This window comes from Alosa pseudoharengus, unplaced genomic scaffold (assembly GCF_046254945.1).
Source record: "Alosa pseudoharengus isolate Yale_2024_CS ecotype anadromous, Long Island Sound unplaced genomic scaffold, YU_APseudo_1.1 YU_APseudo_1.1_scf_10, whole genome shotgun sequence".
Taxonomy (NCBI): Eukaryota; Metazoa; Chordata; class Actinopteri; order Clupeiformes; family Clupeidae; genus Alosa; species Alosa pseudoharengus.
This window is the reverse complement of record NW_027468565.1, coordinates 1350579-1373435: the sequence shown is the minus strand read 5'-3', so window position 1 is coordinate 1373435 and position 22857 is coordinate 1350579. Positions and strand designations below refer to the sequence as shown.

The following is a 22857-nucleotide window of genomic DNA, read 5'->3' as shown; positions in this document are numbered from 1 at the left end:
TATGTCAACACTTTTCATCAACTATGACTCCTACCCACTATAGCTAGTTAGCATGGTTAACAAAGTTAGCATGTTAACATTGTTAGCATTTTTAACAAAACTGCTAAAAATTATTAGCTAGGTTAGCTAAGTCACATGGTTAGCATAGTTAGCATGCTAGCATGTTAAAATGCTAGTTAACATTTTTAACAAAACTGTTAAAAATGATTGGCTAAGTTAGCTAAGTAACATAGTTAGCATGTTAGCATGTTAGTTAGCATTTTTAACAAAACTACTAAAAATGATTAGCTAGGTTAGCTAAGTAATATGGTTAGCGTAGTTAGCATGCTAGCATGTTACCATGCTAGTTAGCATAGTTAGCATAACTGCTAAAAATGATTAGCTAAGTTAGCTAAGTAACATGGTTAACATAGTTAGCATAACTACTAAAAATGATGAGCTTGGTTAGCTAAGTCACATGGTTAATATAGTTAGCATGTTAGCATTGCTAGCATAGTTAGCATGTTTAGCAAAACTGCTAGAAAATGTTAGTTAAGTTAGCTAAGTAGCATGGTTAGCATGTTAGCATTGCTAGCACTGCTATAAAACATTAAGTAGCATGGTTAGCAGAATTAAAAATCTTAGCATAACTGCTAGCAAACATTAGAGCCATTCCAACTTTTAGTTATTGTCAAATATCTACCTATACATAGCCATTAAACTATTTGAATATCAACATTCATTCAACTTCCAGTCTGTCAACAACTTTTAAACTATTTACCTTCAACTTTTAAACAGTCTACTTTTAAACTATCATTAAACTATCTATTAAACTAGCTGTCTATCAACATCTTTTAAACTATCTACTGTCTATCAACAACTTTTAAACTATCTACATTCAGCTTTTAAACAGTCTACTTTTAAACTATCATCTTTTATTAAACACCCAAAACCATATATTTTCTAAAAGCATACAACCTCTAGATGAGATATAACACCAGTTAAGACATGTATTATCTTCCTCCATGCATGCACAATACAATGCCCTCTATAATGTATAGGCGAATCTAGTGTAATGGGGATATATGTTGACATGTTAAGTCCACGGAAAACAAATTAAACACCCTAAAATATATATTTTCCGAAAGCAATCTGTAGATAAGATATAACACCATTTAAAATATGTCCCATCTTCCTCCATGAATGCACAATACATTGCCCTCTATTCTGTATAGGCAAATCTAGTGTAAAGGGGATATATGTTGGCATGTACAGTCCAGGAAAAACAAATTAAACACTCTAAAATATATATTTTCTGAAAGCATATAATCTGTAGATAAGATATAACACCATTTAAAACATGTCCCATCTTCCTCCATGAATGCACAATACATTGCCCTCTATTCTGTATTGGTGAATCTAGTGTAAAGCAGATACATTTTGGCATGTACAGTCCAGGGAAAACAAATCAAACACCCTAAACTACATATTTTCTGAAAGCATATAACCTGCAGATTAGATATAACACCAGTTAAGACATGTCCCATCTTCCTCCATGCCATGAACAATGCATTGCCCTCTATTCTGTATAAGCGAATCTAGTGTAAAGGGGATACATTTTAGTCTATATTGTCCAGGCAAAACAGATTAAACACCCCAAACCATATATTTTCTAAAAGCATATAACCTCTAGATGAGATATAACACCAGTTAAGACATGTCTTATCTTCCTCCATGCCATGGAGATGGTTAATAATCCTGTATTGCATTTGCTCTGTATTAAAACGCATTGATTTTAATTTATGGCTGAAAAAGGTAGAGCATTGAAACATTTTCAATTTTAACATTTAAAATCCTATTCTTGTTTAATTTGACCATCATTTGATATCAATTTCACCCCTGTAGGCTGAATAGTAATTGAGATATAGCCATTCTAACCTGTTGACAGCCATTTTGGCGGGCATTTTGAAAATGACCCCTTTCCCAAGGTCAGATTTTACTAGATTTTTAGTATGTTATTTAGCATGTCCAACAGTACCAGAATCCATAAAATCCATCCAAAAAAACTTTTGTATCAATTTTTTTGACGTTGAACCCTATATTGACCCGCCTATATTGTCTTTGCACTTTACTTATTGTGTCAGAGGATTCATATGATTTAAACTGGCATATCTTACAAAGACAGTGTTGCAGAACTGTTTGGATTTACATACAAATTGGTTCAATATTGCAAACAACTCATTTATATTATAACATGTAAAAAAAAGACTAAGATGTTCTGACTAAAACTTGACTAAAATACCTTTAGTTTTCTTTTGACTAAAACTAGGCTAAAATAACGAGACTTTTAGTTGACTGAAACTTGACTAACAAAAATGATATTTGAATGACTAAATATGACACAGACTAAAAAGGACATTTCTGTCTGACTCATTTTTCTCTCTTTGGTGCATCCTACTTCTATCAATGGTCCTTGAGATGCTTCTACAACTTGATTAGAGTCCACCTGTGTCTAAATTAATTCATTGGCCATTATCAGGACAGGCAGACATCTCTTTGTATACGGTCTCAAAGTTGATGGTGTATGTCAGAGTGAAAACCAAGCCAAAAGATCGAGACAATTGTCCGTAGACCTGCGAGACAGGGTTGTGTGAAGACAAAGATCTGGGGAAGGATACAAAAAAATTCTGCAGCATTGAAAGTGCCCAAAAGCACGGTAGCCTCCATTATTCTCAACTGGAAAAGTTTGGAACAACTAACAGTCTTCCTAGATCTGGCCACTCAGCCAAACTGAGTAATTCGGAACAAAGGGCCTTTGTCAGACAGGTAACCAAGGACCCAGTGGTCACTATGAATGAGATCCAGTATTCCTTTGAGAGGATGAGAGAAGCGTAAAGAAGGACAAACATCATGGGGACTTGGGTTTGAGTCCGAACCGGGTCATTTTTCGATCCCACCCCATCCCTCTCTCCCACTCGTTTCCTGTCAGCCCCTTCAATGTCCTGTTGGTAAAAAAAATCGAATGACCTCTGTGTATGACTTGACTTGACTTGCATCAAAAACAACAGTAAAACCGAACTGGACACTACATGACACTATATGCTTGTATTATTAGAACTTATTACTCTTAACAACCATTGTTGCTTGTGAGCAACACAATTTTTAGCGACCTCACTGCAAGTTTGTTTTTCTATATATACTTACTTTTAATGAATAAATATTATCTTCAACTAATCAATAACCAATATTTTCACAGAAATGTGTCAGGAAGTTGCTCTAAATTGTGAATTCAAAATTTCATTATTCTTACCCACATTATGGTCCCTTCCACTTCGGTGCTAGCAGCCACTCTGAAATGTGTCTCGATGACATAATGAAGGACCTAGGTGCCCCCCACACGATTTAAAAAGAACTACATATGTTGCTGATTAGAAACACTAGTTTACTTAGCAGAAAAAAAGGGAAGTGTGGGGGGCATGTGAATTCTGTGTTGCTCCTGAGCAACAATGGCTTCTAGATTTGAAAGAACAATTTGGAATAGCACCTGAAACTTGGAAGGGACATTATTCTAACTTGTGGCAGAGGTTTTGCTGGAACTACGACACAGTATCTGTCTGCACAGTATAGGCAATGTCCTTTTCACCCGCCAAGCAGATATTATTGGGTAACCAGCCCACATTTTTAAAAATGGTTTCACCATGCTGACATTAAAGTATCTTGATTATATTCCCTTCTTCTTTCCTTTCAGGCCCTGTCTTTAACAATCCTTCCTTTCATCCCGGCATCCAACTTGTTTTTTCCTGTTGGGTTTGTGGTGGCAGAGAGAGTGCTTTATGTACCCAGCATGGGGTTTTGCATATTAATTGCACATGGATTCAAAGCTGTTTCAAGAAAAGGGCAAGTCTATTCAAAACAAAATTGAATTACTGTTTTGACCTGTTTTGTATAATTGTTATGTATATGTATGTATAGAGTGTCCCAGTGACTTCCGTTTTACTTCCGCTACAAGGGACCTGTCATGAACGGGAGTTAATGGAGAGATAACAATTATTTTTTGGTTCAGTTTGAATTGTGCCACGAATTTCACATATGATGTGTGTGAATTTAAAAGATAATTTTTCACGTCAAGAAAGTACTGTTGTTCGATAGACTTCAAAAGTTATGTTGGTTTTGTGCGAATCCGCTCAGTGGACTACATCTCTCGTCTCGAACGATGTACGTCACCAACGTAATGAAACGATAAGATTAGTTAGTTGGAATTACGATCTTTCACAATGTTGTAATTCAATAGTTACTTGACAAACATCATATGGGTAATTCAAGGCACAAGTCAACCGGGACCAGAAAATCATTTATTTTTCGCCATAGGCTGGCGTTCAAATATTTTTGAAAGATAGGTCCCATGGAGGCAAATGGAAGTGGCGTCACTGGGATACTCTATATAGCCCGGGCTTTTATTTTCCCAAATCGCACAACTGTACCGGCTAGTATTTGAGACAGGCATTTATATGAGACAGGCCTTTAATTTCCTTCACACAAAACTTTTCCTCTGCAAAGATGGGAAATATTATCAAATTAATAATTTCAAATACACTGAATGCCTACCCATAGTACTAGGCTAGCCGATGATAGTTACAGGGCTACAGACTACAGACTAACTTTTTGCATTGGTTGTACTTTTTTATTTTGGTGCACCAGCATAAAATTTAGGTGCACCCAAATTTTTCATGGCGTCACCTTTAATTGCACAATTTCAAGGTCACCTTTTTATCGCTCTCCGTATCTGAGCTGTTGTCAGAGCATGGACCGGGAATGACAGTATTGTTGTATGCCATTAAATCAGAACTTTAGCGTGCACAATCTGCACCATAGAACTGGCTTAAAGCTACATTGTGTAATGTTTTGGGTTGATTCTTGAAATCTATTTTTTCCTTCAAAAATATGTGCTCATTCATGTGTAATTACTTATGCCAACAAATTGTAGTAATCTTTTAAATGTAGAATCTGCCATTAAGAATACGGGAGAGTCGCCCGTAAGGCGGCAGCCATGTTTCTGCCTCCATCTTTAGAATACGTTAGCCAAAGATGGACATACCTGAAATTCCAGCTCCGCCTTCACGTTTGTCATTCAGTTACCGCTGGAGTTGCAATATACCATCTCACCGCTAGATGGGATAATTTCCCCCAGGAATTAACCCCAAAACTACACAATGTAGGTTTAAACAGACGATCTAACAGGTTTTAGGAGATTGAATAAAACCTAAAACTAAAAAAACAGACCAGGGCCCGTATTCGCAAAGCATTTTATCTTACCACTAGGAGTACACCTAAATCGCCCTAAAAGATTTTAGCTAGTAGTTTTCTCTTAAAAGTTATTCACAAAGCCTTTCAGACCTTCTCTTAGTTTAGGAGTTGTCATTTTTCCTTACTAAGAGTGAGTCTTCGTTGCTATGGTTGACGTCATTACTAATGCACAAGCTTAACTGAAGTGACCACCTGGATTGGCTGTTGATTGTAACGCGGGAATGATTCCAAACACCTCCCCTACGATGATGAGTGACAGGTGACCGGTCTGAGAATGTGTGCGCTACACAAGTAGTGCGAAGGACGGAAGATGATGATGAAGAATAACTGAATAAATAGCTTAAATGAATAAAGAAGAAAGGCAAAACAAATAGCCTAGTAGCCTAATGAAACATACGGATTGATGCAGTATCTTATCAACATTTTTAAATGAATCTGTCATCCTATGCCTACGTTTGCAAAGAGGTGAACATTGTCATTTGATTCACAATCAAACATTACATTTAGTTTACATGTTGACAATGAGTAGTTTTAGTTGTTGTTGGTGGCGTTATTGCATCCCTTAGTTATGCCTACAATGCACAATTGTTCCCTCGCGATTGGAAGCTCCTGTAGCCGCATACGCATTTCAAAACGCCAGTTAGGAGCTACTTTTGGCCTTAAAATTCTTTGTGAATACGGGCCCAGGCTTCTATTTGAGGCCGGTCTTTATTTATCCTAGCCTGTGGCCACACCGGGCGTGTAAAAGAGACTGTCGGTATGTGTATGTACAGATATGTAACATATGAATTTGTTAAACAGAGCATCAAAGAAAATATCATGGCTATTGATGGGAATTCTCCTGTTAACTCATGCTATGAAAACTTTCAACCGGAACTGGGACTGGGAATCAGAGTACACCCTTTTCACCTCAGCATTAAAAGTATGACATATTTTTTTTATTTTTCTATTGTGGTCCCAGTTACTTTTTTGTTGCTTTTGTTACAAAAAAAGTTCAAATTGAAAAGGCAATTTGGCATAACAGATCTGATTTTTGTTTTGTTTGTTTTTTTGCAGGTGAACAAGAACAATGCAAAGCTTTGGAACAATGTGGGACATGCTCTTGAAAATCAGAACAGATATGAAATAGCCTTGAGATATTTCCTTCAGGCTACACGAGTACAGCCAGGTAAGAATTTGTTTAACCCTTAAAGCCCCACTGTGTAAGAATTTCTCCTATCTAGTGGTTAGGTGTTATATTGTGACCAACCTCTCAAGCGCTGCCTCGTTTAGAACTACAGTAGCCGTCGCACATCAAAAACTGGCACTAGTTCTGGACTCCTAGGTGCGTCAAAACATAAACTTTTCTCTGAATAAGCAATAACAAAATATTAATATAATTTTGTGTACTATTTTATTGCCATTGCTTGTGTATGATGCCAATGAAACACTCTTTCGGACACGGAATAAATAGTTTCATTTTGCCTGTTAACCGCATGTTAAGCTAGCTAGCTAACGTTAGCACAGTAAACGGAAAGTGATTGGGAACGGCTAATGTTACAGATGTTCGCTAGCTAGGAATCAGCTAAGGACTTTGGTTAAACTTGTATATTGTTGCAAACTAACCTGAAATAACACACGCTCAGCAACTTTGTGGTAATCTACTAGTTCTAGCAAAACTATGTTAGATTAGTTTATTAACTTTCTCTGGGTCGAGAGACTAGAGATCAAGTGAGACAGTGACAGATCACGAACCAAGTTATTTTTCTCTTTAGTTGGAAAATACAATTTCAATGTCGGAATGTTTGGAAGACATGTGGTTTGTAGAAAATGGGTTTGTAACTTACATTGCTGAATGTAGGGAAATTCTGCAGATGAATCCAAGCTAATGTTTTTTCTATGCATGTAGACGCCAAAGACTGAGCTGTATTTCGCATATGTCTCTTGCTGGCCACCATTATTTTAAAATGGCGCACGTACATGGAGAGTCGCCCCCGGGCTATGTAGATGGAAATGAGGAAGCCAATAAGTATGCTTCAAATTGGTGGTGGTGGTAATTAAACATGAATGGGGCCATATTTATGAATGGGAAATGTTGATTTTGTTAACAAACAACTAGAAAACGTTACACAGGGGACCTTTAAAATTCAGCCGCCACGGATGTGTGCTGCTGACGCACCCTTGGGAAATTACTAATTGTAATTATATATTATGTAATTAAATATTTTTTGACCATCAAACCAACAGGAAGCCAACTGAAATGACCATAGGAAGTTTGTATGGATGCCATTTCCTGCCCAGGGATTGGTAGATTAACTAGATCAGCAACAGCGCCATCTATTTGTAGACCGTAAGCCACCCAAATGCCTTTGCACAAGGAAATGCTAGATCTTGATGAACTAATGATAGAAGATTATGACACATTGATGTGTCAATTATTGTGATAAAGATGAATACTATTATTATATTTGAAAGCAGCTGTTTGTTGGTCATTATTTTTTTCTTGCCACTATATAAATTTCGATATACATTCAAAATCCAATGTCATGCATCCCTCATGCAACAGAAATAATTATGTTAATGTATTTTTTTTGTTGTCTTGTGTTCAGTTTATCTGTCTTTTTATTTGTTTGTATGTTTGTTTCAAATATGTTGCTGTATTTTCCTTTGGCCAGAACTCTCTTGGAAACAGACCATATCTCAATGTGACTATTCTGGTGATATTACATTTAAGAACATCCAGCACCTGCCTTAAATTAAGTCTTTAGATTTATGAGGTTTTTCTTCATGTGGTTTATTTCTTCACTAATAAAACATATATTCTCAATTTATTTTATTTATATTAGATGACATTGGAGCTCACATGAATGTGGGGAGAACTTACAAAAACTTAAACCTATCCAAGGAGGCTGAAGAAGCGTACATGGTTGCAAAGTCTCTTATGCCACAGGTATGTCTATGAGTGAATATTTTCTGGATAAGCCTTTAAGGCATTTCAATTATGGAAGAAATATTATATATATATATATATATATGACGACATATCAACTGTTGAAGGAGAGTAATCCAGGTCCAAGGAGAAGGGTCCACCTAAAAACTCAAAAAGCCAAAAATTTGAAACAACCCAGGGTGAGTTAGGACCGCCTCCTTGTTTTAGGGCAAAAAACCTAAAAAAAAAGGCCCAAAATTGCATAAAATGTTGACATCCCTCCTGCTGTCAGATTTAAACACAGCAAAGTAACAATCCATGCCATCAAAGGTCCATCCAAGGTTAGTTTAAAACTGGAGTTACAAGGCGTAAGGTGTGACTGGTGTCAGTCCAGGACAGTCCAGGACTCCACTATGTCACATGCTTTTTGGCGAATACCCAAAAAATAGCAATATTCAGACCTGAATATCTCCAATGAGCAACCTCCTTTTTTCAAAATTCTTTCTGCACATGAAAGGGCCATCTGTGGAAAGAAAAATACTCTGCCTTTTTATTATTTTTTTCGTGGTAACCGCCTGAATAGTGTGATCCAGCCAGTGATTTCAAATACATATCTACATATCTACTTCAATGATTGGTTGAAAATAATGCTTAGGTCATTTATGGTGGACAAATGGAGATATATTATCATCAATCATGTCTGCTGATCAAATCCAAGCTACATTTAATGTCCTGAGTGTAATATATTCCTTAAGGTAGCTCAAAATGATATCATCGGGTGACATACACCAGTATACCCGTAGGTCTAATTTTTGCAAATGTGATATCTCCAACATATCTCAGGGCTAGAAACAGTCACTTGGACTCAAATAATAACTTGTAAGATTTTGATAGTCAAAGGTCAAAGGTCAAGGTCACTGTGGCCTTATGTACATCCCATTGTGGTGAATAAACCTCTAAAAATCCCTGACATAATTGCAAATGTGATACAAACATTCACACTGGCCCTTTCTGAAACCAACTCCCCTAAGTTACGATGTGCACTCAGGTGGGAATCACCCTTACAGCTAAATCGAGTTCTCCATGTAAATGGGAAAATGTTGGAGTTCTTTTATCACTTTTGGGTGCTATAGGCTAGTTGGAACTGCTCACCTCAATGAACTATGATAAGCTATGCTAACAGTGGGTGCTTCAGACTGAGGTACTGCACACACATTGATGAGAAGGGTATGTATCATCTTATCTAACTCTGGCAGAGACAATAAGATAATTTCCCAAAATGTTGGCGTGTTCCTTTAACACTTGGTTAGGAGTGCAAGTGGCTAGGGAGAGAGTGTAGCTAGTTTCGGAAAGGGCCTTTCATTCACAGATAACAAATTAATTTGAATGATTGATGGTCAAAGGTCATAGGTCAGGTCATAGTAGGGTCACCTACTGTATTTTTACACCTTGAACACAATATCCTGGAAACACCTTGAGGGAGTTATTTCAAATTTAGCACAACTTAGGCCCTGTACACACATAACCAGATATTTTATGTTTGGGTCTTTTGTCCACACATAAACAGTGTTTTAGCCCACACAGATATTTTTTTTAAATCTTCTAAAGAGAATGCTGGTTTACTTGGATCTGTGGACATCCAAAATGGAGATTTTTACAAACAAGTATATATACTCTTTTGATCCCGTGAGGGAAATTTGGTCTCTGCATTTATCCCAATCCGTGAATTACGGTGTGTTTCCACACAGCGAAACACCTCGCGATTTTCGGCCAGCGAAATTTCGCCTCGGGGGCGTGACGGCGAAACCGCTAACATTTTGACTGCAGTGTCTAGCCAGTGGTGGCAAGCGAGCTAATTAGGCTAATCAGCTAATTCAAACGTTTAAGTACTTAATGAAGATATCCAGGGGTCTTTATGCCTCGACTAAGTTGATGTTGCCTATAAACAACAATTCATGTTCATAGAAACAACAAGGTCAATAAGACATAATATATTTCATACCTGTGTTGCAGCATGTAGCCTAGCTGTCTAGCTAGGTTTACAATGCAATCCAATGTCCTAAAATACTAGCATTTCGCCTGTCAGCTAGCTAAAAAGATTGAGTGCTTAAACTAACATATATAGTGGTCTATTTAGTGGTGTATGTGCTCTGACTAAGTTCGTGTGGCATATAAACCACAATTCGTGTTGATACAAGTGCCAATGTTCATGTAGAAACATTTTAATCACATACAAATGTTGGTGTTACAGCTCAGGTAGTCTCCGCCATCTTGGTCAGACTTTTTTGTAACTCCCGCCTCCAAACACAAAGACGCGTACCTGATTGGTTCTCGATTGGTCCTCATTTAAATAAAGTTAAACTTTGGCCAACTTTGTTTCGCCTGCCTCGGCGATTCGCTTTTATTTCGTCCAACTAGGGCGAATTTCGTCTCCATTCAACCTCAATGAGAGCGACGCGAAATTTCGTTGTGTGGAAACACACCGTGAGTGAAACACACACACAGCACACAGTGAACACACATAACAGTGAGGTGAAGCACACACTAATCCCGGTGCAGTGAGCTGCCTGCTACAGCGGTGCTCGGGGAGCAGTGAGGGGTTAGGTGTCTTGCTCAAGGGCACTTCAGCCATTCCTACTGGTCGGGGTTCGAAACGGCAACCATTCGGTTACAAGGCCGAAGCACTAACCAGTAGGCCTTGGACAAGGACATGATGGTTACCCCGTGGACAAGGACATGATGATTACTATGGATGGGTATTGGGTGTTCGTATATATAGCAAGTCAGTCAGTACTCTCCTGGGCTTTACTTGTTTTGTAGCCTACTGTACCTCGATGTCCATCCATCGTAAAAACATGTCTGTAGACCCTGCTTATTAGTACAAGTTGTTTTAAAGCAGAGACTCTGATATGGTATAACCACCTAGCTTCATGTTAGGGTCCCACAAGGAAATCTGTCTGAAACATTGAAAACATGATAATGTACATTACTTGTGAATCTGTTTCCATTGCATGCCACATGACCAGTGGTTAAAGTGGGATTTGGCAGGTGGGGGAACCCTAAAATCCAGTGTCGGTGCAACGGGGAAAAATGACTCACCGTTGGACAACATATTTAGTATCGTGGTGTAGCAATACTTTTTGGACAAGAATTGATAGCTTCTTGGTCACCTCTGTACACACAAAAATTAACTCCCCAATTATTTTTACACTATAATCGCTGTATCATTGGTATGAAAGAATATATTTATTATTAAATTATCCGAGGTGGCGGAACTGCGTTCCTCCCACTTTAATTCCTGCATATGACCGCTGTGTTGGGCTAATGGAACAGTGCTAATGGAGTAATGCCAAACATTTTCCAATGTTAAAACCATTTATCACATGAAAAATAACAATAATAACAATACTCTGTGTTTCCAGGATATCATGTTCAAGTTGTAAAAATATTTTTTAGTGAATAGTGAAATAGTTCACAAATATAATCAGCCACAAAACTTCTGTTAGACTTTTTTTGAGGACAATCACTGAAAGGAGCTGTAACAAATATCGGAGGCTGATGAAAAGGCAAGCCAATGGCTATGGCACTCACATGCTATTTGGGGTCATGTTGTAACCTGAATTGACTCTGAGACGCTGCTGCTGTGTTTCTGGAGTGGTAGTTGTTGGTGCCTACATCAAGGGCTTTCGTGTCGGCTGTGTATGTTGTTGATCAGATCATAAGTGTCCACAGTAATGAAGAGGAATGAATGGCCACAGCAAAAAAGATGATTAACTGAAGAATTTGTTGGTATTTGTGGGTGCCCACATCAAGGGACTGCAGTTTGCTTGGCTGTGTTGCTGATCATAAACGGCCACAGCAAAGAAGACAAATTACCAAAAAATGTGTCGGTATTGGTTGGTAGATAACCTATCATGAGTGTGGAGCGAGCTGGGTCTGAGATGCCAGATACCACTGTTGAGCCTTCTGGAGGTCACCGATGAATGACGAAGACGTGCAAGTGAATATAATGTACGTTGCATAACGTGCAAGTGAATATTTGTACCAAATTTGAAAAAACATCCCTACAGGCATTTATGATATATAATTTTCTCAAGAATGCAAGGTCCTTGACCTCGACCTTTGACCACCAGATTAAAAAATGTGTTATCTGTGAGTCAAAGTGAATATTTGTATCACATATGAAATTATGTCAGGGATTTTTTGAGATTTATCCACCACAAAGGGATATACATAAGGTCACAGTGACCTTGACCTTTGACCTTTGGCTACCAAAATGTTACAAGTTATTATTTTAATCCAAGTGACTGTTTCCAGCCCTGAGATATGTTGGAGATATCACATTTGCAAATATTGGACCTTCGGGTATACTGGTGTATGTCACCCAATTATGTCATTTTGAGCTACCTTAAGGAATATATTGCACTTAGGACATTAAATCTAGCTTGGATTTGATCAGTAGACATGATTGATGATAATATATCTCCATTTGTCCACCATAAATGACCTAAACATTATGTTTCAACCAATCATTGAATAGATATGCATTTGAAATCACTGGCTGGATCACACTATTTAGGCGGTTACAGCGACAAAAATAATAAGGCCGAGCATTTTTCTTTTGATTTATGAAGTCCACAGATGGCCCTTTCATGTGCAGAAAGAATTTTGAAAAAAGGAGGTTGCTCATCGGAGATATTCAGGTCTGAATATTGCTATTTTTTGGGTATTCGCCAAAAGGCATGTGACATAGTGGATACGTGCAGTCCTGGACTGACACCAGTCACACCTTACGCCTTGTAACTCCAGTATTAAACTAACCTTGAATTTTTTTAATGGCATGGATTGTTACTTTGCTGTATTTAAATCTGACAGCAGGAGGGATGTCAACATTTTATGCAATTTTGGGCCTTTTTTTGAGGTTTTTTGGCCTAAAACAAGGACGGGGGCCTAACTCCCCCTGGGTTGTTTCAAATTGTGTACTATTTTGGCTTTTTGAGTTTTTAGGTGGACCCTTCAAACTGTCCAAGTTTCATCAAAATCGGTGACGTAGCATGCGTCACCCCCGCCTGGTCCTCTCATGGACACACTCTTAACAACATTGTCTAAATGTTTAAGAACTGAGGAGACTCTGGGGACTTCATAGTCATGTTTTTCATTCCATGATGCACCCAATTAGACAGGTCTGGGCTGCAGACAGGCCATTTTAGGCCTGTCTGCAGCCATTTTTGACTCTTCCTCTATGGAGAAATACTGTTTAAATATGAGCAGAATTCATATTGCCATTTTTTTCCTGAAATAGTCAAGGTCTTCCCTGAAAAGACATTGTCTGGATGACAGTAGCCTATATGTTGCTCAAATCCGAATTCAGAATTGATTGTGCCTTTCCAGATGTGCAAAATGCCCATGCCATAGGCCAGGGGTGGCCAAACTATGGCCCCTGGGCCAGATCTGGCCTGCCACAGACTTTAATCCGGCCCGCCGAGCATTTAATTAAATTATCATAGGCTGCTCGCTATTTTTTTCCTGCAATAGACGACGTTGTGGTTAGCTTTACTGCAAACTGCTTTTCACTCTTCTTAGAGAACGTTTATAATGTCAGTGTCAAAACAGCATGTTACATAGAGTTGATACTCTTTGTAATCTCCATTGCAGCAGATCTAACTTGAATGTTATGTTACTTATTTTAATTGGGAACGTGTTTGAGGGCGCACGAGAGGGAGAGAGAGAGTGGCAGGTTCCAGCTGGCTTGTGATTGTTGATAATTGATATCTCCTTTTTATAAGAAACTTTTAAAAGGAAATCATGAAGGCAACAGTAGTTGCCACTACTGGCCATTTATAAACTGTACAGCACTAGCCATAGGCTATATTTTAGTGGAGCTGGCTAAAGATCATTGAGAACTAAATGTGTAGACACAATGCGCTTAAAGTGACAGTGCACAAAGTTAAACAGCATCAAATTAGCAGTATTTCTTACTAAATTAATATTCTGCAACAAAATAACTTTGTCATTATTATGTGGCCTGCCGCCCTATTTTCAAAACCCTATGTGGCCCTTGAACCCAAAAATTTGCCCACCCCTGCCATAGGCACTAATGCAGCTCCACATCATCATGGATACTGGGTTTTGAACTGAGCACTATATTTGTACATTGGATAGTTGAATAGTCCCTCTCCTATTTAGCCCAGAGGAGTCCATGATTTCCAAAAAGAATTGCAAATTGTATAGGTCTAACCACAGGTTTCCAATTTACATTGCAAATTGTATAGGCCTAACCACAGGTTTCCAATTTACATCAGTCCATTTTAAAGTAGCTCAGGCTCAGATAAGATGGTAGCATTTCGGTATCATGTCTAAATAAAATGTCTTCTTTGCATGGTAGAGTTTACACTAGCATTTGTGAATGGAGCATTAAACTGTGCTCATAGACAATGGTTATCAGAAAATTTCCTGAGCCCGTACAATGATTTTCTTTACAGAAAAAGGTCTGGTTTTAATGCAGTGCCATCTGAGAGACTCTGTCTCTCTGGGATGCTCTTTTTTTATCCCCATTCATGGTTCCAGTTCACCTAATTAATTGTGAAATGTTCCTACTTCAAAGTCAAAGTCAAAGTCAGCTTTATTGTCAATTTCTTCACATGTTCCAGACATACAAAGAGATCGAAATTACGTTTCTCACTATCCCACGGTGGAGACAAGACATATTTTACCAATTTTACTACTACCTACTTTTGTTGTCTAACATTCAGGGACGCAAACAGCGCGCTTTTCGGTGCCTCCCGCTTTTTTGAGGCAACTCTCAGTTCGCACTAGGCTATCTTACCTTCACAGTAGGGGCTCTATCTTCCGTCCCGGCGCAATTGACTTTGTATACTCGCGCGTTTTATCTTTCCTATTTTGCAGTCAGCGCATATTGGAATTTTCCCTCCACAGGTACATGCCTGTAAATTAGGGAATTCGATTGCGCCCACGGGGGCGGTTCAGCGAAAAGACGGGGCGTGTTCCGGCGCAAACGTTCACTGTTGATATTTTGCAGTTTCAGAAAACAATTCCGCCACAGACCAGGAACTCCCTGGTCTAAAGTCTGTGGCGAAAATGCAGATGCTATTTTAAGGGCGCATGCATGACCACAGGCCTGCATGAATGAATGCGTTGCACACCAATCTACAGACACCCCCGTGCACAGACGGAAACATTCAAAGCCTTGATAATATTTGTCCATTTCCCGGTTTTGTTCGTGCATTGGTGACCTAAATATTTAGTAGCCTATATAGTACAACATCTACATGCAATATCTTTACAACAACGCCTAATTACGACCTATTAATCTGGAAACTTTACAGCCCTATAAAGGCTAAAGTTACTTTTAGTTTTGTTCCAATTTACCGTTGTGTAAGGTTTTAAGCACCATAATTTTGCCTACCTTGTTGTAGCCCATCTGAAATAACTCCAAGCTTTGCTATGTTCCCTCCATCCTTTCGTTATTTTCAAAAAACGTTTTATATCCATGATGGCCTTGAAGTCTTGAGTTAGTGAATTAGCTTAAATCAACTTTTCATGTGCTGTTAACCAGCAACAGATAGTACAAGAAAGCAGCAAGTATGGTTACAATTTCTGTACAATTTCTGTAGTTGCTGCATCCATTCATTGTTATTCTCTCTCCTGCTCAAATAAATGTTGTGCGTGAATTAAGTTGATGATAACGTGTTTACAAACTCTGCTTTACAGAAAATATTGTAAATAGTCTACTGTCACGCAGTTAATGGGATACTGTGCAGAGTTGAAAGTTAGGTCAACTTAAACGAAGCCCTTGCTTGGCCGCCTGTGCTGCGCAACGCACACTTAGCTCCTCTCATCTATACAATGTAGTTCCCATTTCTGTAAACCATACATAATTTCAAAGAAAAATATTACCACTCAAGGGAAATCAGTGTGGTGTCCATGTGAAAAAATAGGCATAAATCTAGCGTAGCCTACACATTTTCACGAATCACTGATGTGTTGATGACATAAATTAGGAAATGTTAGAGGACTTAAGGAGACGTGATGTTGAACTGCATGCCGATGCCATTTAACCCTAATGCCCCAGCGGCAGCACGGGAGAGAAGAGATTAACTGACAGAAGATATGCATTGTCTATAGAGAGGTAATGTTAGATTACATTGTACATTGCAAATATATCACCATGCATTCATAACCTCGTGATTCAGTGAGAATGATCCCAAAACATCGGAAAGTATGTCTTTGTGACAATTCTGTATTACATTTTGTCAAGATGAAAAATCAATAGCTAACTGTTCCCAACTGAACAGTGATTATAGCGCTGTGAACGCTTCTGGCTGCGCCTGGCAAATACGCCACCATAATAGCAATCAGCTATGGAACAAGCGTGCCTGTTGTTAAAGGGAATGTGAGATGACGCTCTGATTGGTTTATTGCACGTTACGCCCAAACCACACCCATGATTAATGTAGCTACTTCAGACAACCCCATTTTAGATTTGCGTCGGGCGCAACAGTCAAATATCCCGCCGGTAAAATAGCATCAGCGCCCGAGATCCGCCCACAAAGTGAATTGCGTTTTGCGCAAAGACACTTCCGTTTTAGACCATTAAAATAGGGCCCTCTATCTACTTCAGCTGAAGGTTTTAACACGCAACTGTGGACTTGATTAGTGTGTAAGCTTTCATTCAGCTGACGCTGGTGCTGCCATCTGACTGTGATCATCCAGAATCGTACAATTATAAAATTATCCACCTATGAACCTATCAGTAACGAAGTTCGAACCAGTCATAGACATAGTAACCAACATTTGTTTTATGTAACTTAGGCCTAGTATTAGGGTTCTGCTGATGGACTATATTGTGATGGTTGACAGACATTACGATGGGACGCAACCATCGTGATGCCAAGCCCCCACATGCCAGTCCTGCCAGTCTGCCCCCACATGCCAGTCCTGCTGTAACAGGCTAACACATAAAAAAACTTTTCCCAGGAAATGAAATTGAGCCTACTTTAAAGGCTGTCAGCCAAACAGTTATCAAGTATTAGTCTACCGTCTTGTAAAATAAAAGACTTATTAGTCTACCGTCTTATTCAAATAATTCCTGACTGTGACGTGAATATGTAATTGTCTTTTTGTAGCCTACATGTCTCGCAGGCCTATAGCCTACATTGGACGTAATATGTGTAGCCTAATGTTTTAGCAGAAAATAGTCCTATTGAATTATTATTGTTAGGCTACGGCTAGGACATTCTAGTGCTCAAATATTTTTGCGAGGCTACAGCAAGCGCCAAATGTGTCCTTCTCCTCTGTGTTAAAATAAACCATTTCTTTCGTTAATTATAGGATCAGAAGGTAGCCCATCCGTCTTTCACTGTAAGGCTTGTATTTCATGCATTTAGCAAAAGTCCCAGACAACAGCGGAGTTGTAGTCCTAATCGGGATTCGTTATTTGTAAAAGTTTTTTTACTTCGTCCTCCTATAGCCTGGACTGCGCGATCGCAGCCCTTTACTTTCAGTTCCCGCCACCCTTATAGTCAGCATAGACGGTAGCCTGATAATGTGGGATGCTGCATAGCGTACTACTGAAGATTTTAAATGAGTGACCACAATAGTAGTCTTAAGTAGCTTTTTTGCTAAACCCAGCGAAGGCTGGCAATGTGTAATATTCCGCTGGTTGGTGCACACGCAAGTGTTCAGATTGATTGTCTATCCGTCTTTCACAACGATTTTCTTGGAGCAGATCTTCCACACAACTTTGGTAGCCTGGTCAGTATGTCTCTCTTAGCTGTCCACTTTCATCAGGCCATATAGCCTATATATTTTTTTTTTTTTTATGTAGAAAATTATAAATGTATAAATAAATAAATTTCTGTACAGACATATGGTTATTATTATTATTATTATTATTATTATTATTATTATTAATAATAATAATAATAATAATAATAATAATAATAATAATGATGATGATGATGATTATGATAATAAAAATACAGACATATGGTAATAATAATAATATGGTAATTAGTGTTTACTACCCCCCCCCCCACACCCCACCCCACCCCCGACGATATCATCGTCCATCACGATGTTTTACTGTACACATCGTCAAATGGCAATTTAGGGGACATCGCCCAACCCTACCTAGTATCTAATGTTATGTGGGAATTGCAAGAAAACGACTGAAAACATTACTTACTTTAATCAAGCAATTGCATGTGTCGTTTATTAAAACGGTGAGAAAACTGAATCAAAGACGGCGTCCATCAACAAAAACAGCATGAAGTGGCCCCGGCCGTGGCGCAACTGGCTGGAGCACCTGCACTGTACGCCGGCGACCCAGGTTCGATTCCCACCCCGTGGTCCTTTCCGGATCCCACCCCGACTCCCTCTCCCACTCGCTTCCTGTCATTCTCCACTGAGAAAAGCAGCTTAAAAGCATGAAGTTAAAATGTAATTTTAAGGACATTTAAAGGGACAGCCTTCACTCAAGGCCTACACCACAACGGAGTGATGAACGTGGAATGCTTTGAATAGCCTACAAAACACTGCATTTAGATGACAACTGCATGCTAATTTACCTAATGGTGAATTAAGTATATAGCATTCACATTTAAAGCATTCAGTAACCTAATGAAAACTTGATCAGTCAGTTAAATTAGCATAGCAACCATGTCTACTCTAGCAACACCCTAACTACCATTTCAATTACCCTAGCAACAACTACCACAATGTCACCCTAGCAACCACCATAGCCATACATTACCGTAGCAACCAGCATAGTAGCCACTTTAAATAGCATAGCAACCACCATGTCTACCATAGAAACATCATAGCAACCATCTCAATTGTCCGATCCCATGCCCCGCCCCATTTCACTATGTCACAATGAGGACCTCGGTCGACCTCAGTAAATTTCCTAGTGTCCACTCTGTATTTATGCTTCTTTTGCAAGTAGCCTAAGTAACTAAATAACTAAAGAGTTCAAATGGTTAAAATATGTGCCTGGGGTACTTTTAGAAGTGACACCCGATACTCTGACCATGTGAGAGACAAATTGTAACATTAACCACACATAATTTTGCATTGAGCCAATTGAGCCTACCCTTACAAAAATTAAATGTTTCCGGCAGATTTGCAGCAAACTTGTGGGTGATTTGTGGGAAACAAATTAGTTGACTATAAAATATTGCCAGAAGGTTGGGCGCTAGAGGCAAACTTTCAGCAAAGTTCTGGCAGCAATGAGAAGTTTGCCACTAGTGGCAAATATATTCACCAGTGATTTGCCACCACAGTGAGCTTCTGGTGACAAACCTAATTTGCATAATGACATGAACCTGTTGCCAGTAGTGTTTTTAGTGTAACTGTTTTTGTTAAATTGTATTGTTTTAGTGTGTTGTACTGGTAGTGTAGTGGATAGGAGCAATTACATACAGTAGCCTAAAATGTTGAGGGTTCAAGCCCCGGCTTCCACCATTGTGCCATTGACATGTGTAAGTCGCTTTGGACAAAAGTGTCTGCTAAATAAATAAATGCAAATGTCACCTTTAGAACTCAATTGTAAATGCATTGCAAGGCATAAAAAAGTCCTCACTTTAGCTTACAAAATATCATTACCTAACCACTTGTAACTCCTGAGATAATCATGAATTATAGTTTTAGGAAGTGGGTTATAAAATATGTATCCACACCCTAATTAATCATTAGTGCATATGCGGTGTGAAAAGGCAGAATCGTGACTAGGGGTGGCACGGTTCATAAAAAAAAATCCGAACCATTCGGTTCACTTGTCTCGGTTCGGAACATGTGTGCATCGCACGGTTTTGACGGTTCATGGCATGTGTAATGTAGCCTCATGCCCATATGTGACCCCAGACAGTTTTCCCCCTTACGTGTGAAAGGTGTGGAGTGCTGCACGTCACAAATGGCAAGTGGGAGCGATAACATAGGCAGCCCGGAGTTGGAGGATGCACCAGCGTCGCATAAGTCTGGTGTGTGCGAACATTTTGGATTTACAAAACGGTAGATAGAACTGCGACTGTGTGCAAGCATTGTGCAGCACATAATTATGGTAGTACAGGCCCGGAGTGGCTAATCGGGAGATTTGGGAGGATGGGCCGGTCTGAATATCGTGAGCTGAAATGTATTGTTTCTGAAGTTCATTTACTGCGCACTCGCAGCACTTTAGCAGCTTAGGCTGTGCGATCGCAGGCCCTTACTTGCAGTTTCATAAATATTAGCAAATTAACCTCACAAAAACTGTTTGGAAATCACAACCAAGGAGTAGGAGACTATATGAGCAGCCCCTCCTCCAGTGGCACGGCTCTGACGAACTCTCATATGTGCAGGGGAGACGTGTAGTAGGCTAATAATAACTAATTTTACTGAAAGGTAATAACCTTAGATCTCAAAAGCCCTTGAAAAAAATAAAATATTACAATGTGTGTTGGGTCTTTCTCACATAAGATCTAACGTTCAGTTTCAGTGAGCAAATAGCCCTGTTGAGAGAAACTAGAGGAGCGTTCAAATTCGGCAGAGACTGGAGATAAAGTGCATTTACAAGGCTTGTCAATGTTATGTGGTAGCCTAGAACAGTGTTTTTCAACCTTTTTTGTGCCACGGCACACTTTTGACACTTAAAATGTCCCACGGCACACTAACATCCTGTGTGAAGAAAAAATAAACATACCATAGCCTAAAATTTCAAATAATACACAGATATGGCCTTATTATGGCTTCTATGCAAGACCTACTGTACTCAATAAAACAAGCTCCCTCTTTTTCATTTGTAGGTGACTATATCTAATTTAATTGTTGTTATGAACGGGATATGTGATGATTCTGTGAATACTGGATATGGGGCCCCCGTTGTACAATGCCTGCATACCACAAATAGTGCAATCATACAATCAATAAGAGCATGTGGTTATAAATTCTTTGATGCAACAGTTGCTTTTCTGGACCAGTGAGTGACATTTGGGTAATTTTCTGCGGCACACCTGATGATCTCTCACGACACACTAGTGTGCCCCGACACAGTGGTTGAAAAACACTGGCCTAGAAGCTATTTTGCATAGCTCGGGTAGGCTAAGCTATGTGTAGAAATAAAATATTCCATAATATCTCAGTCAATCTTAGTATGCTACAAAGGCAAAGAAGTTCCTGCAGATGTCAATAACACATTCTACTTGTTTGCCAAATAAATCAAAAGCAATTTGAAATCAATGTCTTCACTCTTGCTGTATCAAAATCTCACCTTTCCTCAGAGATGGTGTGAATGATGTGCTCAAAGTCAATTATTTCAGTTTGTGCATGATTACATGATATAACTATACTAATACTGTAGCCTAAATGGTGGATCATTAAGCTATACATCATATGCTGAAGTATGGTATTTCTGAAGTGTTAAAGATTAAAAGGAAAAATAACAACAAGAACTGTACAGAACTGAAAACCGTGGTACAACCAAACCGTGGGTTTTGTGAACCGTGCCACCCCTAACCGCGACACACCCTTTTTAGTGTTTCACGCAGTGCTTTGCAGCTTACGTGGCCGCATAAGCAACACACATCTCCCGCTTTACTTACCGGTAGCCTACTGTACGTTGTCCACCAATTAACACTTGGTTAGATTTTATTTTGTGCAGTGTACCTTTGTAGCCGCCTGTCTGCACTAGCTACTTAGCAGGATAACTCAAGCTAAAAATCACAAATTAAAATTAAAAAATAGAAAAAAAACAATTGTACCTACAATACTCTGTGACCTTGGACAACAGGACCCTACAGTATGTTGAAAACGGCCGGAGTTCTCCTTTCATGTAAGAACTGCATGAGTAGGGTTCTAAGGCTGACTATTGTCACACAATAAATGTCTTCTAGACAGATGAGAAGAATACACAGTGTAAGAAAAAATAGGAAAGGTTTTCTCTTCTCTTGGATTGATGCAAAAGTCAGGTTTTATTCCAATGCAAAATAGTAGAAAGGTTCACAAAGGTTCAACCTATGCCTGCCCTCTGCATATTCTCTGGAGTTTTCTCTCCTTCGTCCTGTCTGGGTGAACTACTAAAAGTTACCAACTCAAGTCATTATAGGCTGGTATCAATGCAAATTGATCTGGCTCTTACTGACTAACTGGTCTGGCAACCTTTTGTTCAACTAGATGTATATGATAATTGAGTTAACCTCTCACCTTTGGCTGGGATGGTTTTCAATGGCTTAGACTACGTCTACACGAAACCGCCGGATGAATTTTCTCCACTATCACACCTTTAACGATACCGGTAAAGAAATATCTCCCATGCACACACACAGGTAAAAGCGGCTAAAAGTGCTGTAATAATATGCCAGACCAGTCGATGGCGCCAGGCTGTGTAGAGGCTTCACGTTTAATTCGCATGAATCGCGTAGAAGAAAATATTGTTGAAACAGTTTGTTAAGCAGTCCCATGAAATAAGGAGACTACAGACAATTTGTTTTTTTAATTCGACTGTTAAAGGAGAATTCCGGTGTGATATTGACCTAAAGTGTGTTGAAACATGATACCGAGTGTGAACGTATGTCTCATAGCCCATCTCGGCTTGTCCCCTGCACTCCAAAATCTGGCGCTAGTTAGCCGATGCTACCAACAGCTTTTTCAATTGTGGTGCTTCGGCATCGGGC

At 39.1% G+C, this 22857-nt stretch overlaps 1 protein-coding gene across 2 annotated transcripts in view; it reads left to right on the top strand.

Annotated features, from left to right (window-relative positions):
- The window catches only part of tmtc3 (transmembrane O-mannosyltransferase targeting cadherins 3), an 83341-nt gene that overhangs the window by 43850 nt on the left and 16634 nt on the right, over positions 1 to 22857 (top strand). For both annotated transcript variants that reach the window (XM_076302623.1, XM_076302625.1), the window contains 4 exons: positions 3728 to 3876; positions 6085 to 6205; positions 6340 to 6451; positions 8109 to 8212. In XM_076302623.1, the coding sequence (XP_076158738.1) occupies positions 3728 to 3876; positions 6085 to 6205; positions 6340 to 6451; positions 8109 to 8212 (486 nt within the window). The remainder of the gene's footprint in view (positions 1 to 3727; positions 3877 to 6084; positions 6206 to 6339; positions 6452 to 8108; positions 8213 to 22857) is intronic.